Source organism: Fusarium tjaetaba (assembly GCF_013396195.1).
Source record: "Fusarium tjaetaba strain NRRL 66243 chromosome Unknown NRRL66243_c0000138, whole genome shotgun sequence".
NCBI classification, from domain to species: domain Eukaryota; kingdom Fungi; phylum Ascomycota; class Sordariomycetes; order Hypocreales; family Nectriaceae; genus Fusarium; species Fusarium tjaetaba.
In genome coordinates this window covers 182,289-195,084 of record NW_023501334.1, presented here as the reverse complement: position 1 = coordinate 195,084, position 12,796 = coordinate 182,289, and the positions used below count along the sequence as shown (strand labels likewise).

Below are 12,796 nucleotides of genomic sequence, written 5' to 3'. Positions count from 1 at the left end.
CTCATTCCACTCAATCCCTTGTTACCCCAGATTACCCCGGAATCGGTTATTGCAGGTTGGACAGTCAGTTGAATCCGAGGCGCGGGGTAGTTGATCCTGGGAGATTGTTGTGTGACTCCCTGGCTCCATAGTAGATAAGAAGGAGTTGGCTCTGCTATAAAAAGAGAGGTCATGGCAGATCCTAGCCCCATTCTTGCATCTCCATATCTAGACCGTTCAAGTCAATATCTCGAGATCATTTCTCCATCATCGACAGCGGCTTCCTTACCTACTTACGAACACCAACCTCTTTCCCGTCATGTCGGACAAGCTCAACGAAGTTGGCGGTCCGAGGATCAGCCAGGATGAGAACCCCAAGAGCGAACAGCAAGCGTTCGACCCGATACTCGAGAAAAGGGTCATTCGAAAGGTTGACCGAAACCTTGTCCCGATCCTCTTCTTACTCTTTCTTTGCGCATTCATAGATAGGTGAGACCTCCTCCAGATACCCTCAGGCATCATCCCTAAATATGATCTGATTTGCAGAATCAACATCGGAAATGCTCGAATCCAGGGCTTAGAAGCCGACCTCAACATGTCGGGTGAAGATTACAACATCGCGCTATTCACCTTCTTCATCCTCTACATCCTCCTCGAAGTACCGTGCAATATCCTACTAAAGAACATGCGACCGTCGCTGTTTCTATCGGCCATCATGACAGGTTGGGGGATCGTCACGATCTGCCAAGGTCTCACACAATCATTCGCTGGACTCATTGTATGCCGCGTTATAATTGGTGGTCTCGAGGCTGGCTTCTTTCCGGCGTGCGTGTATCTCCTCAGCATGTACTACTGCCGACACGAGTTACAGTGGCGCTTCAACCTCTTCTTCTCAGCCAGTATCGTCGCTGGAGCATTCAGTGGTCTGTTGGCTTATGCTATCGCTCACATGGACGGGATTGCTGGGTATGGTGGTTGGAGATGGATCTTCATCATCGAAGGTGCCGCTACCGTTGTTATCGCAATCTGGAGCTACTGGATGATTCCAGATTGGCCCGAGACTGCTAAGTTCCTCAACGATGAAGAACGAGCGCTGCTTGTCGACCGTCTTGCGGCGGATAAAAAGGACACTCACATGAATACGTGGGACAAGAGAACAGCGAAGAGAATTTTCTCAGACATAAAGATTTATCTCGGGTAAGTCACTAACCTCACAAGTGGACCTTTTCCTAACGCTTATAGTATCTTGATGTACATGGGTATCGTCACTACCAGTTACTCAGGCTCCTTCTTCACCCCAACTATCCTCAAACAGCTGGGCTGGACGTCTATCCGGGCTCAAATCATGTCGATCCCCATTTTTATATTCGCAACCGTGTGTGCACTTGTTGCCGCTATCGCGAGCGACAAGACAAAGCATCGTTCAGGCTTTATCCTTGGAGGCTGCCTTTTCACGACGGTTGGATATGTCATTCTGCTCAACATGATGTCTGTCAGTGTCGGGATACGCTACATGGCCCTCTTCTTTATCGTCGCCGGTGGGTATATCGCGCAGCCAATTGTCTTGGTCTGGGTGAGCAACAACATGGCAGGCCATTACAAGTTGGGTGTAGCTTCTGCAATGCAGGTTGGTTTCGGCAATATTGGTGGAATCATTGCTAGGTAGGTTCCGATCTTCAATTCGAGGCGACGTCACTAATATTTACACAGCAATATCTTCGTCACAACTCAAGCGCCCACATACCCTCTGGGATTCGGCTTAGGTCTTGGTCTTGTCTGGCTTTGTGGACTCAGCTCGCTTGTCTTTTTGCTTTATATCAGACGCGAGAATAGGTTAAGAGATGAGGGTAAAAGGGACCACAGATACAACTTACCAGAGGATGAGAGGAATAACTTGGGAGATGACCATCCAAGCTTTCGCTTTACATATTAGATACTGGTCTAAATCATAATCGCCAAATGTTTTTTGCTGGGAGAGCCACGATTGTGGATGACACAATGCGATAGGATGAAGAGGGCAAAGCTGCGGAGGAGAAATCGAGCTCTGATTTGAGGCAGGGATAGGAAGAAAACTCAGGACCTTAATCTTAAATAACATAAAGACTTAGGTTAGCTTACCTGAGCTTAGGATATCCTGTACTAAGTTTATTTCAATATTGTATATTAAGGTCTGATGTTCTTTGCTCCCTGAGGAGGCCTTAGGTTGAACTATCAACTTGTGGCTATTATTATTATTATGCCCGTGAACATAAACCTGAACACCTGTATTTTTGCTCGTGGAGACTGATTCCCTGTTAGCCCCGGTTTAACCGGATATCGGTAAAAACTCAGGGGTTCAGGTGTATTTCTCATTGCGATCTACTGTTGCCTCTAGCCAATTAAACCATCTGTTAGCGTCGCATTTATGCAGGCCCCTTGTTTTAGTGTAGCTGAATCTGCCTTGTGATTCCGGTGGAGGCAGGCAGTGCTTATCCGTATTCACCAGAAGAAATACAACAGTTCACCCCACTTCACCCTTCTTCTCCATTTTTGTTATTGCCGAGTTTGCTGCCATGGATCCTTTATCCGTCTCGGCGTCCGTTGTAGGGCTTTTAGGCGCCGGAGCCCAGATCACATCATGTCTTTGGACGTTCGCGGCCAACGCTAGGGATGCCCCACAACTTGCACGCCATCTCGTGGTTGAGGTAGCCGACATCACTGCGGCACTTGGGTCGCTTCAGGTCTACGTGTGCGGACAGGCTCAAGCCCCAGGTGGCCGAGGGGCATTGATTCTGTTGGAACATGTTCTTACTACACTGACAGGTTGCGTTACTACGTTCTCGGATCTCCAGAGCCTTATGGACCAGCTGAATCTGAGCCCTGACATGGGGACTATTGATAAGATGAAATGGGCTCGACAAGAGTCCAATATCACTGCTATTGTCCAGCGCCTCCAAAATCACAAGTCTTCGCTGACGTTGATGTTGACCGTTTTGCAGTGGTGAGTTTTCTTCTACCATATCTGAGTCTTTTTGGCTGTACTAAGTAAGAAGTGAAACTATGAAAGAAGCTCAAGGCTCAACTCGCCATCTCTGCAAGCTTGTGGAGGAATTGCTGCAAAGCAACCAGGATCTGGCCAATCGTATCAGAGGCCTTGAGCGAGAGGGCTCTATCATTGCAGAATCTAGGATGGACAATGTCTCTACTCTTCGACAGACACGAGGATCAATGTCTCTTTCCTTCATCGATACCCAGGCATCCGCCATCGAATTCACATTCGATCACGATCTCCAGGCATCTCGAGTGTACAACCGCGCCATAGGTCGACAATCTATGTCGTCTCTCACAAGCACTGCCTTGTACACGACTGCGCTGTCTCTTTTCTCTAACCTGAGTCTATCTCAAGTGTCCAACATCTCTCTCTACGCCTTGCCTGTTTACTCTAATGATCTGAGTAACAGTGAGTGCTATATCTTTGGCAAGGAAGGCACTCTGGTAAAGTCTGATAGCTCTCAGGCTCCGAAACCTTCCCCCTCACAGCAAAGGGCACAAGATATGCCAGATAATATCTTTCCGCCACTAAACAAAGCTCAGATACCTTCACGGCTACTAGGACGCTTTGCGAGAAGACGTAAGACTCCACTGGTGAGCGCACCAGAGAATCCTTACCATGTTACTCATGTTGGATATGACGACTCGACAGAGCAGTTTACTGTAGGTTAGAACCTTTTGCTTTACAATATATGTGCTATCGGTATCTATATTGAACCGGCTAACGATATTCAGGGTCTACCTAAAGAGTGGCAGAGGTTAATTGATGAAACCCCGTTGCTAACGCAACCTCGGGAGTCACAGATGGTTGACATACTGCAATTTCATAAGGAAAGCACAGAGAGGAGCCCCCCTAGACCCCAATAACTGAGATCCTCTGTATTCTGTAAATATCATGAGGTATCCTTTGTAAGACATGTCATTTTTATTGCCAATGCGCAATTATTATTAACAAGTAATCTCAATAACTCTTACCCACAGATATAATGCTTAACAACATCATGGTCCACAGCTCCACAGCCAATCTTTTTTCCATAATCTTTGCCCGAACACTTTCCGTAAAGAGACCCGTCCCCTCGATAAATGGCAAAGTCATCCGTGCCACAGTACGCAGCGTGATCTAAATCCATATCAGCAATTATGTCTAGGCATGCAAATTTAAAACTAACACTCAGTATTATCGCCAGGCAGTCTAAACTTCATAGAGCACAGGCTCACAGTCGAATATCCCATCTCTACTGCGCTCTTCACACTGCAGGCCGATTGGCCTTCCCACCACGCAATGTGGTGCTTCTCGCGATCGTAAAGCTTTTCCTGTTGACCGAGGCTGATGGCTGCGTGAGCTTGCGAGCATAGTGCTGCTATTGAAAGTTGTCCGAAACGCATTCTAGGCACCTAGTAGAGAACGAAGTGAAGTATAGACAAATTCGATTTGAAGTGTTTGGTCTGCCAAGTTTTATTTTCGTGGCATAATTATTGCCTCTTTATACATAGCCTCGTTTCGTATGTCCAGTACCTCTCAGGCTATAAGTTACATAAGAAGCGTTTTACTACCGACAGCGACGATGTTAGCAGCCATTAGTAATCTATGCCGAGCATGTTGAATGTCAGCATATAGTACGGCTTACTGAGGAAACCGAGAGATTAGTAGGCTCCATTTACAGAGGATGTATGTCTTGTAAGCCGCGCATATTTTTCCACCAATAGGCGATAGTAGTTTTCGGTATCGGGCTCGCTGACTGATTTGCCTAAGTCGACCTTGGTAGCTTGAGTTCTGTATAGCAAAACTACCTTTACACATACAAATCAAATATCTATAAATATTCAATAAAGTGATCAGAGAACAGAGAGAATATCGACCAAACAGCCAACACAGACTTCTCTGGTATCGTCTTTACCATAATCAACATGCGTGCCAACCTCTTCTTACTCTCAACCCTCATTTCCCAAGCTTTCGCGGCGAAGATCAGCGTCGGCCAACAGCAATCCGGAGGCAAGAACTACCATATTGTCTGGTGGGAGGGCGAGACACCTTGTGATGGACTAGGCCACATCCTAGGTAGCGTCGACCAAAGTCTATGCTCTTTCAACTTCCAACTTCAGAACCAGGGCTCAATCTGTAAGAATTGCAAGCTCAGACCTTTTGCCGAACTATGGACTAACTATGCTTGTTGACCACTTTGCTTATTGTGGTACCGAAGACCTGGCTGTCTATAGACTTGATGGGTCTTTATACGGGAAATGCTCGTCGAAAGACTATAACAAGAAACTTACATGCCAGGACACTCATGATGTTATTAAGCATTATGTCTGTGGCTAGAGTAAAGGTGCTGGGGAGTGGGGAGGGAAGATATGCAATTATGGAACAAATCCCATAATACGATTAAGTTTATATTATATTAAATGATAAACTATATGTAGACTAAAGAGAGTATGGACAATGTCATTCTTAAAGAGGCAATCTAAATATATAATAGCTACGAAGTCTAACTCTTGGTTATAAAGCTGCAACTATGTCTTCTGGTCTGCTGCTATGTAGGTCCCTATTGCCCTGGCCAAACAAACGAGTAGAAAGTAAGACCATAATCGTTACTCTGGAAAAGATAGTACGTAGCGCCAGCCTCATAGGTGGTCCACCGCTCCGGCTTCGTTTTCACTTCTCTACCTTGATAGTCAAAACAAACGAGGTCTCTTTTCCAATACAACTCCACCTCGACCGCCCCTGGGGAAGTTCCAGAGCTGGACGCAGCTTGCTGGTAAGTGGCATGTGCCCCCATCGAGCTCGACTGCCCAAAACTAGACTGACCTCCAGTCGTGGCAGAATTGTCGTCATACCCTTTTTCCTTGATGATCAAGTTACCGCTGGCGTCTTTGCCGATGAGCGGGTAGGGACTGTAGTCGGTGTGTCTCCCCACACGCCCATGAACATCGCATTGGTAACAGACAACCCAGCTGTAACAGTTGGGGTCTTGGAGCTCTGGGATATAGTGAGCCGTAGAGCCGCAGACCTTAATCCTCTTCTGGCAACCTCTGGCACCGCACTCCTCATAAGTGTGGGTGCCATTTACATGATTGCAAACCTTGCAGATTCCCGATAAACTCGACGTCTCCATTCTTCTGAGCTAGAAGGTATTGAAAAAGGTATGCTTCTTAGACTAAAGTAAGCCCTGGGAGTCCCGCTGCAGCATAGAGGCCGGGAACTTACCTTTAAAAGTAAAGAAAAGCGAACGAGATTCAAAGCTTTGGATGATAATCCATTGTCTAATGTTAACCACATGGAGCTCTAATTATAACCCTTTTATAGTTAAGATCAGTTTCATGCCTAGTGACTCCATTTATCCTTACTGGCGTTCTTCTGTTCGGCAATTGCCTATTTAAGAGCAAAGTCGGGCCAATATCCAACTCTTCGTGTCATACGCGTCACCTTGGCGGCAAAAGTCCATCTTTGATTAGAGCTAGATAGGCCATATCGCTAAACCGACCGTGAAGTGTAAAAAGTCCCAGGCAGCAAGAACCAATACCTAGCCTAATCCTAACTACTGGTTGTTGGTTGTTGGGTTGTATTCCTTTGACAATGCATATAGTCATTTAGCCGCATATACGACGTTTAATTGCATATGACTACATGCGTTCCACTTTCTTTTCCAAGAGACAAAGTAACCTACTCGCCTTGCATTTCATCCATCCACCTTCACATCGCTAAGGATCAGGTTTGGTTACCTTGAATAATGGCCCCTGATCCTCTGCGACTCGATGACTTCCTGTTTCGCATTTTCTATGAAAAAGGCTACAATACCTGGTCAGATTTACTAAAGCAGGCGACTGAGGATCCCGACATTCCTTCAGATGATCCACGGGTCGAGCATCTCTTCCCTCATCACCCTTACTTTCCTGTCGGTGTTGAGCTAGATAGTACTGGGTTGCTAACAGCCACATCAACGTGGGTCCCTGGGAGAGGATCCTGCGATTTGCCGCCCTTCGATCAGCCTTTTCAAATTTCGCCCCGTGTTGCTACGCCGACCAGATTGCTTACCTCGACCAAGTTGCCTCTCCCAGCATCTACCTGGTTCAAGCAAAGTGACAATCATCTCGCAGTCCTCGTTCTCGCATGGGCGTATGTTTTATCCGCGCGATGGTCCGAGATCTTCTCTCAAGCATTGCCACTGGAGTACACTGACAGCCAGGCTGAGTGGTTAGACGCGCCACCCTGCGACAATACAGAAGCAGTGGTAGATGTTGGAAACGTCAGCCACGACGCTGCACGGTGGTGGGCAGCTGTGCTTTCGCCTGGCCAAGGCTGGAAGGCTTCTATGGTGTGTGGACGCTATAAATTCATGTCTCCTTGGTCATCGACACTGGAATCACTTCCTACCATCCGATTATTCAGCGCCTCGAGGAGTGGAACGCCAAGTCACCAACGCTGCCCCCATTTTGAGACGGCAGTTCAATATATTTCGGATTACTGTGCACTCCATTCCCTTCATGATCAAAACCGTGTTGCTATTGCGACTGCCCTCATGCTCCCGTTAGCCAACCATGACAGGATAAGTGTCATACTTCCGGTACCGCGAATGCGTATTGCACCTTCGCCAATCAGTTCAAGCCCGGAATCGACACACGAACCAATCTATGGGCGGGATATCCGGCAGTTCGATAGACTACTCACCCTTTCCTGCAACCCTCTTGGAGTAAAGTCCATCCTTGGCAGTATATTCTACGAGTCTAGCATTCTATGCAATACCTGTGGGCCATGGTTGCAAGGCGCTGCCACTTTCCTCCAGTCAGGGTTGATACCAGACCTAGATGTTCTGAGTCGGATGTTTTCTCTTCGAAGCCCCCATCTGAGCTTTCTGTGGCTTGGTGCCATCATTGCTGGCTTGCACAAAGGTTTTTTGAGTGGCCCAGGAGGACTTCTCGGACTCAACAGGATCGATATTCATGAAGCTGCTTGGACTGGTACCCTTATATCCTTCATTCAGGATCATGTTCCTCGACAACCAGAAGATACTACTTCAATCTCACGCAGGAATGAGTTCACCCTGGCTTTCCTTACCCAGGGGGTAGCCAGATATAGATACCCACCAATCTTTCCATATGCGCCCCTTGGCTCAACGGCTGTTGGAGAGCTAGACCTCGATATTCGTCTTCACATGGCATGCCCCGGTGGACATGCACTGAAGTTCTCCAAGATCACCTGGCCCTGTGCGGGAGGAAAGAAGGAAGTCTACGAAGCAGCCACCTTGACCACAATTACTCGCCCTTCATCAAAGCCAAGTCAAGCTGTAGCTCCTAGGCTGGCGGACTATAGCGGATTGGACCCAGACAGAGATATTTCAGAGCGAGTTACGCGAAACATATTCACTTGGATGCGAGAGATGGATGGCTTTCCAGTCAGCGAACGGAAGATATATAAGCATGAATGGCTGGATGATGGGGACTCTGGTGATCACGACAGAAACTGTGCTGAAGGAGACGGTGGTTCTACAATGGGTTGTGACTTGAATGTAACGGTTGGCGGCTGGATCTCTGGTGTTATGACCGCTCGCTGCAACTCTCTGTAGGATCTCATTTACCATATTGGCGTAAGCTTGTGGACAACAGATACTGGCATTAATTTAACAAGATACTAAGATAGACCAAGCGATCATTTGTCTATAAACAGGAACTCAGCAATAAAGTTATATATCTAGATTAATGTTAAAGTAGATATATTTATTATATCAATAGAAATAGAATATATTAATTTGGTACCTGTTCTTTAACGAGCTTTAGAATATCTAATAACCTTTAGAAGATATAACCTTAGCTAAATATACTATAATATTGCCTGTCGGGAATCTTTGCGCTATTAATGAGACCAATGCCTACGTTCTTATAAGCTTAGAGAGCCTGCATACAAACGTGTGACCAACTCCTTAATGCAACTCACGTAGCCTCCTGCCGAGCAGCTATGCAGCGCAGTTTCTCCTTCGTAATCCCTATAGTTAGGGTCGGTATTGTGTTCCAGAAGAACTCTTACTGCCAGAGCATGGCCATTCATGGCGGCTCTGCAAAGAGGTGCATAGCCGTGCTCAGGCGCTATGTTGGGGTCGGCGTTGAATCTCAGAAGCCTCTTCACACCCTGAACATGTCCCTTTCCGCCAGCCTTCGAGAGAGGTGTGTTGCGGTGTTTACCGCATGGTACGTTAGGGTCAGCTCCATGTTTGAGTAATAGGCTAAAGAGGCTGTCACTACCCTCTTCCTCTAGATCAAGAAAGGGTGTTATGAGAAGGGCGGTTCTCCCACATTCTTTGCTTTAGTCATCCCAAGGTAATCTTCAATTCGGATTCACATTATTCTTCGCCTTTTCAAGCAACTCGGGTGTAACAGCAACTGCTTTGTTGCCATTTAGGCATACTCGCAAGAAAGGAGTGACGCCTGCTTTGTGTGGCTCATAAACGATGAAATCTTTACTAGAGTCCAGCAGCGTTCTTACGATATCTAAGTTATTTTTGATCTCATCGTTTTCGCAAAGGGAAGTAAGCCATTTCCATTCTTCAGATTTGGATCCGCTCCAGCATCAAGAAGAGTCTTTATCACATCCACGTGAGCGCTTTCGATCGCAATGTGCAACGCAATGTCGCCAGAACTCGGGTCTATCCAGTTGAGAAGTATTTTGTCTGCTAATATCGCAAGCTTTACGATGTCCATCCAACTATGGTGTACAGTCAGATGAAATAGAGCCGCGGTGATGGTCGCACGATTGTGGTCTAAAAGAAGTTTCATAAGGCTTTGATGGCCACTTGTTGCGACAATAATCACTGCCGTTTGACCGAGCAGCACGTAGTCTCAGTTCGCCATCTTGTTTAAGGTTTGTGAAGGAGGAGGAGGAGACGCACGCTGACTTTGGGCTAGAATTGCCTCAATACACGTGACTATCTTTGCTACGAAAGACAACCAACAACCAACACATGGCAAAAGTTTAGTGGTTTAATTAATCCTTGCCAAAACGCACAGTCAGGCGGATGATTCATCCTACAAGCATTGCTGCCCTACATTTCCACGCTCATTCGCCGCTCAGCGGATCCCCCATCAGTCAAGTGGACAGGCGCGAGCACCCATCTCACACAACCTCCCTCATGAAGCGCCTCGTAGTAAGTCCCTCCCCAAAGATCATCTCTCTTTGCACCCCGACATTCAAATCTCTCCAAGGCAGTCTTGCAGCTATCCTCCAGTAAAAGGTCACTCTTGGCCTTGCACCTCTCATCCGTGAAGTTCCAGAGCGGAGGGGTAGCCCAGCAGACCGAGATGTCTACACCGTGCGTGCCGTCTGTTAGAAATGCCTAGAAATCCTGAGAAATGATGTTGAGGTTCATTCAATTAAATGAGTTTATTTCATTCTAGAATAGAATTCGGTGTTGTTGCAGTTGAACGTACCGAGCAGAAGAGTACGAGATGTTGAGATACTCCAGGCGCATGCTAAGTAGCCCTCTTCTCAAGCATGGCTTCTACTCTGAGCCTTGAACCACGCCCTATAGCATCCTCCACAACTCGAACACGCTCGAAAGCCACATGAACTGACTCCAATCCAATAGCACCCAGAGACTTCAAGTCATTCTGAAATGCATCTACGGCCATCGGATAAGAACGTCCATCGACTCCCCAAACAAGCCTCTTCTCAGTCGTTTTGTACTTTTGTTCTAGTGCCTGGCTCTGCCACTTGTGACTCCAAACACTTGCGATAGCACTTTCTCCATTCCAGTCTGTTTGGCCATCTATCCATCCAAACATTGGTGGTTTCTTGTAACAGAGTGGGTTGGGAATTCCGGTCGCTGTCGTGTGAACAAAGTTTCTTGATTTTCCAGATGGCCGTTTGAGTCTCGTGAGTGATAGACGCCGACCAGTATACAGTGAAAATCTCGACGTTAGAAGTGTATCCAATAGCGAATATGTTGCCGGTAAATATAATGATCTTGGTCTCCGGCTGCACGTTGTTGGTTGTCAGATTGGCCATTAACTGCTGATGCTCGGGGGACAATTTGAACTTCTCCCATTCCTTCTCTGTCTGCCAACCAACGGCGAGAAAATACTGTTGATCGAACTCAATGATGGGACCGAAATAAGTTTGGCGGATCGAATCTGGGCCCCATGGGTTAAGTGGTGTGAAGATTGACTGCTCAGGTTTAGAATCATAATGAAACTTTGTCCATGTCGTGATGCCGTTTTTTTGAGCCCACTCAGAGGCGCTTTGAACACGAAAAGGCTCTTGTGTTGTGGCCATGTTTTTTTCTTGAAGGGATAAACTTAGGGAAGATGAATTGTGTATTTATCCAAGGATATAAATGGGGGTAAGTTGGCTTTATTTTTTATGCTCGTTTTGATCACTCTAGGTGTCACAAGTCAGGGTGGAGACCAACAAGGTTCAAGACCCCTGCAATGTGATTAACAGCGCTAAGTGCGGCCAAGCCCGTGGGCTGATGATGCCTGTAGGTCCACAAAGTACAGACTGCTATAAACTAACAAGACATGTATCTGTATTGATGTTGAAGTAAGCGTGTTTATCAGATAGGTAGGCAGAGATAAAGCCTGTTGATTGAGCACCTAGACTTTGAAGAGCTCTGAAATGTCTGACAACCTAAACAAGACATAATTCAAGCCAAACATGCCATGATACACCGAGTTCTAAATGCCAACTTCACATCCGAATCGAATCCTTGGCACGGATCATGGCCGAGCTTCTTCGCAGGTGCCCTTATTTGGGTCGGCTCTACAACCCCATCAGTCAAGTCTCAATCCAGGACCACGTAAGACTCACCTAAAAGTCCAAACCCATGCATCCATGGCCCCTCCACGAGAGCAACGATTGATGACATTATGGAACCCCTTAACGCAGAGATCGGGATCAAGACCCCAGGCAGTAAGGAACTCGTTGTTTCCGACCGAGAACTCAATTCTTTGCGTGGGAGACTGCTGAATGCACTTCTTGACAATTTTGCCACCCTGAATCCAACGGCGGTCGAAAACAGCGCCGTCGCCTATGCAAACGTCGAGGGCATGCTGACGTGCAACCTCGCGGTCTTCCCATTTGGCGCCGCTACGGAAGCACCCTGCTGAGACGGGGTTGATATATAGACCGATCAAGGCCACGAGGAGATTCAAGGACTTCATTCTGATAGACTTTGTTGGGTTACTTTGTTCGAAATGAAGAGCGGAGAGTATAAATATATAGGTAAAGAGTACTCATTACCCCTCACTGGGCTGGACGAGATGACTGTGAGGAAAAAGTCAAGACAGGCTGATGGCGTTGGGCGGAAAAGCTTATTAGAGATTCGGCCGTAATCAAGAATAGCTTTTCAATCTATAGATGACGGCTAGGGGAGGAAAGAAATCTCAGCACCTTGACCCTAAGGGATGAAAATACTAGGTAAATTTAGCCTAAGCTTAGGGTGCCCTTTGCTAAGTTTATTTTAACACCTTATATTAAGGGTTGGTGTTTTCTTGCCTCTTGAGGGATGGCTGCCTATAAGGTTAAGCTTTAGGCTGCGAACACAGATAATGAATGACAACACGATGTTTTTTGTCCCGATATAAGCTTTAACCCAGAAGCTTTCACAATGAAAATAGCGAGGTATCGTTTTTACCAACACCCGAAGAAGATCGCCATAGCCTAGGTATCATGATTCACGTGTTGGCCCTCGTCTATCCAACTCCTTAACCCGTCAGTGTTCACAATCTCGCTCCTGTCGAGGTACGACAGCACTTTTGTGAACTCCTGGATGTACTCCGAAACCCGGCGGGAGAGTTGTCT

At 46.8% G+C, this 12,796-nt stretch overlaps 6 protein-coding genes across 6 annotated transcripts; 3 read left to right on the top strand and 3 right to left on the bottom strand.

Moving 5' to 3' along the window:
- Positions 1-298: 298 nt before the first annotated feature.
- On the top strand, positions 299-2,963 carry FTJAE_7002 (nicotinamide mononucleotide permease; the record flags this gene model as incomplete). The annotated part of the gene is made up of 5 exons (XM_037353674.1): positions 299-468; positions 526-1,176; positions 1,222-1,641; positions 1,690-1,742; positions 2,479-2,963. The coding sequence occupies 5 exons, from the start codon at positions 299-301 to the stop codon at positions 2,961-2,963; spliced, it is 1,779 nt and encodes a 592-aa protein (XP_037205948.1).
- Positions 2,964-3,018: 55 nt separating this feature from the next.
- FTJAE_7001 (adenosine deaminase family) lies at positions 3,019-3,681 on the top strand (the record flags this gene model as incomplete). Its single annotated transcript, XM_037353673.1, has 1 exon — positions 3,019-3,681. The coding sequence occupies one exon, from the start codon at positions 3,019-3,021 to the stop codon at positions 3,679-3,681; it is 663 nt and encodes a 220-aa protein (XP_037205947.1).
- A 299-nt stretch (positions 3,682-3,980) lies between these two features.
- On the bottom strand, positions 3,981-4,395 carry FTJAE_7000 (uncharacterized protein; the record flags this gene model as incomplete). The annotated part of the gene is made up of 2 exons (XM_037353672.1): positions 3,981-4,129; positions 4,179-4,395. 2 exons carry the CDS (start codon positions 4,393-4,395, stop codon positions 3,981-3,983), a joined length of 366 nt encoding a protein of 121 aa, XP_037205946.1.
- Positions 4,396-6,737: 2,342 nt separating this feature from the next.
- FTJAE_6998 (immunoglobulin variable region used by the itc63b heavy chain) lies at positions 6,738-8,570 on the top strand (the record flags this gene model as incomplete). Its single annotated transcript, XM_037353668.1, has 1 exon — positions 6,738-8,570. The coding sequence occupies one exon, from the start codon at positions 6,738-6,740 to the stop codon at positions 8,568-8,570; it is 1,833 nt and encodes a 610-aa protein (XP_037205945.1).
- Positions 8,571-10,467: 1,897 nt separating this feature from the next.
- On the bottom strand, positions 10,468-11,269 carry FTJAE_6997 (uncharacterized protein; the record flags this gene model as incomplete). The annotated part of the gene is made up of 2 exons (XM_037353667.1): positions 10,468-10,788; positions 10,898-11,269. 2 exons carry the CDS (start codon positions 11,267-11,269, stop codon positions 10,468-10,470), a joined length of 693 nt encoding a protein of 230 aa, XP_037205944.1.
- A 443-nt stretch (positions 11,270-11,712) lies between these two features.
- Positions 11,713-12,156, bottom strand: FTJAE_6996 (uncharacterized protein; the record flags this gene model as incomplete). The annotated part of the gene is made up of 2 exons (XM_037353666.1): positions 11,713-11,755; positions 11,804-12,156. 2 exons carry the CDS (start codon positions 12,154-12,156, stop codon positions 11,713-11,715), a joined length of 396 nt encoding a protein of 131 aa, XP_037205943.1.
- Between the last annotated feature and the right edge of the window lie 640 nt (positions 12,157-12,796).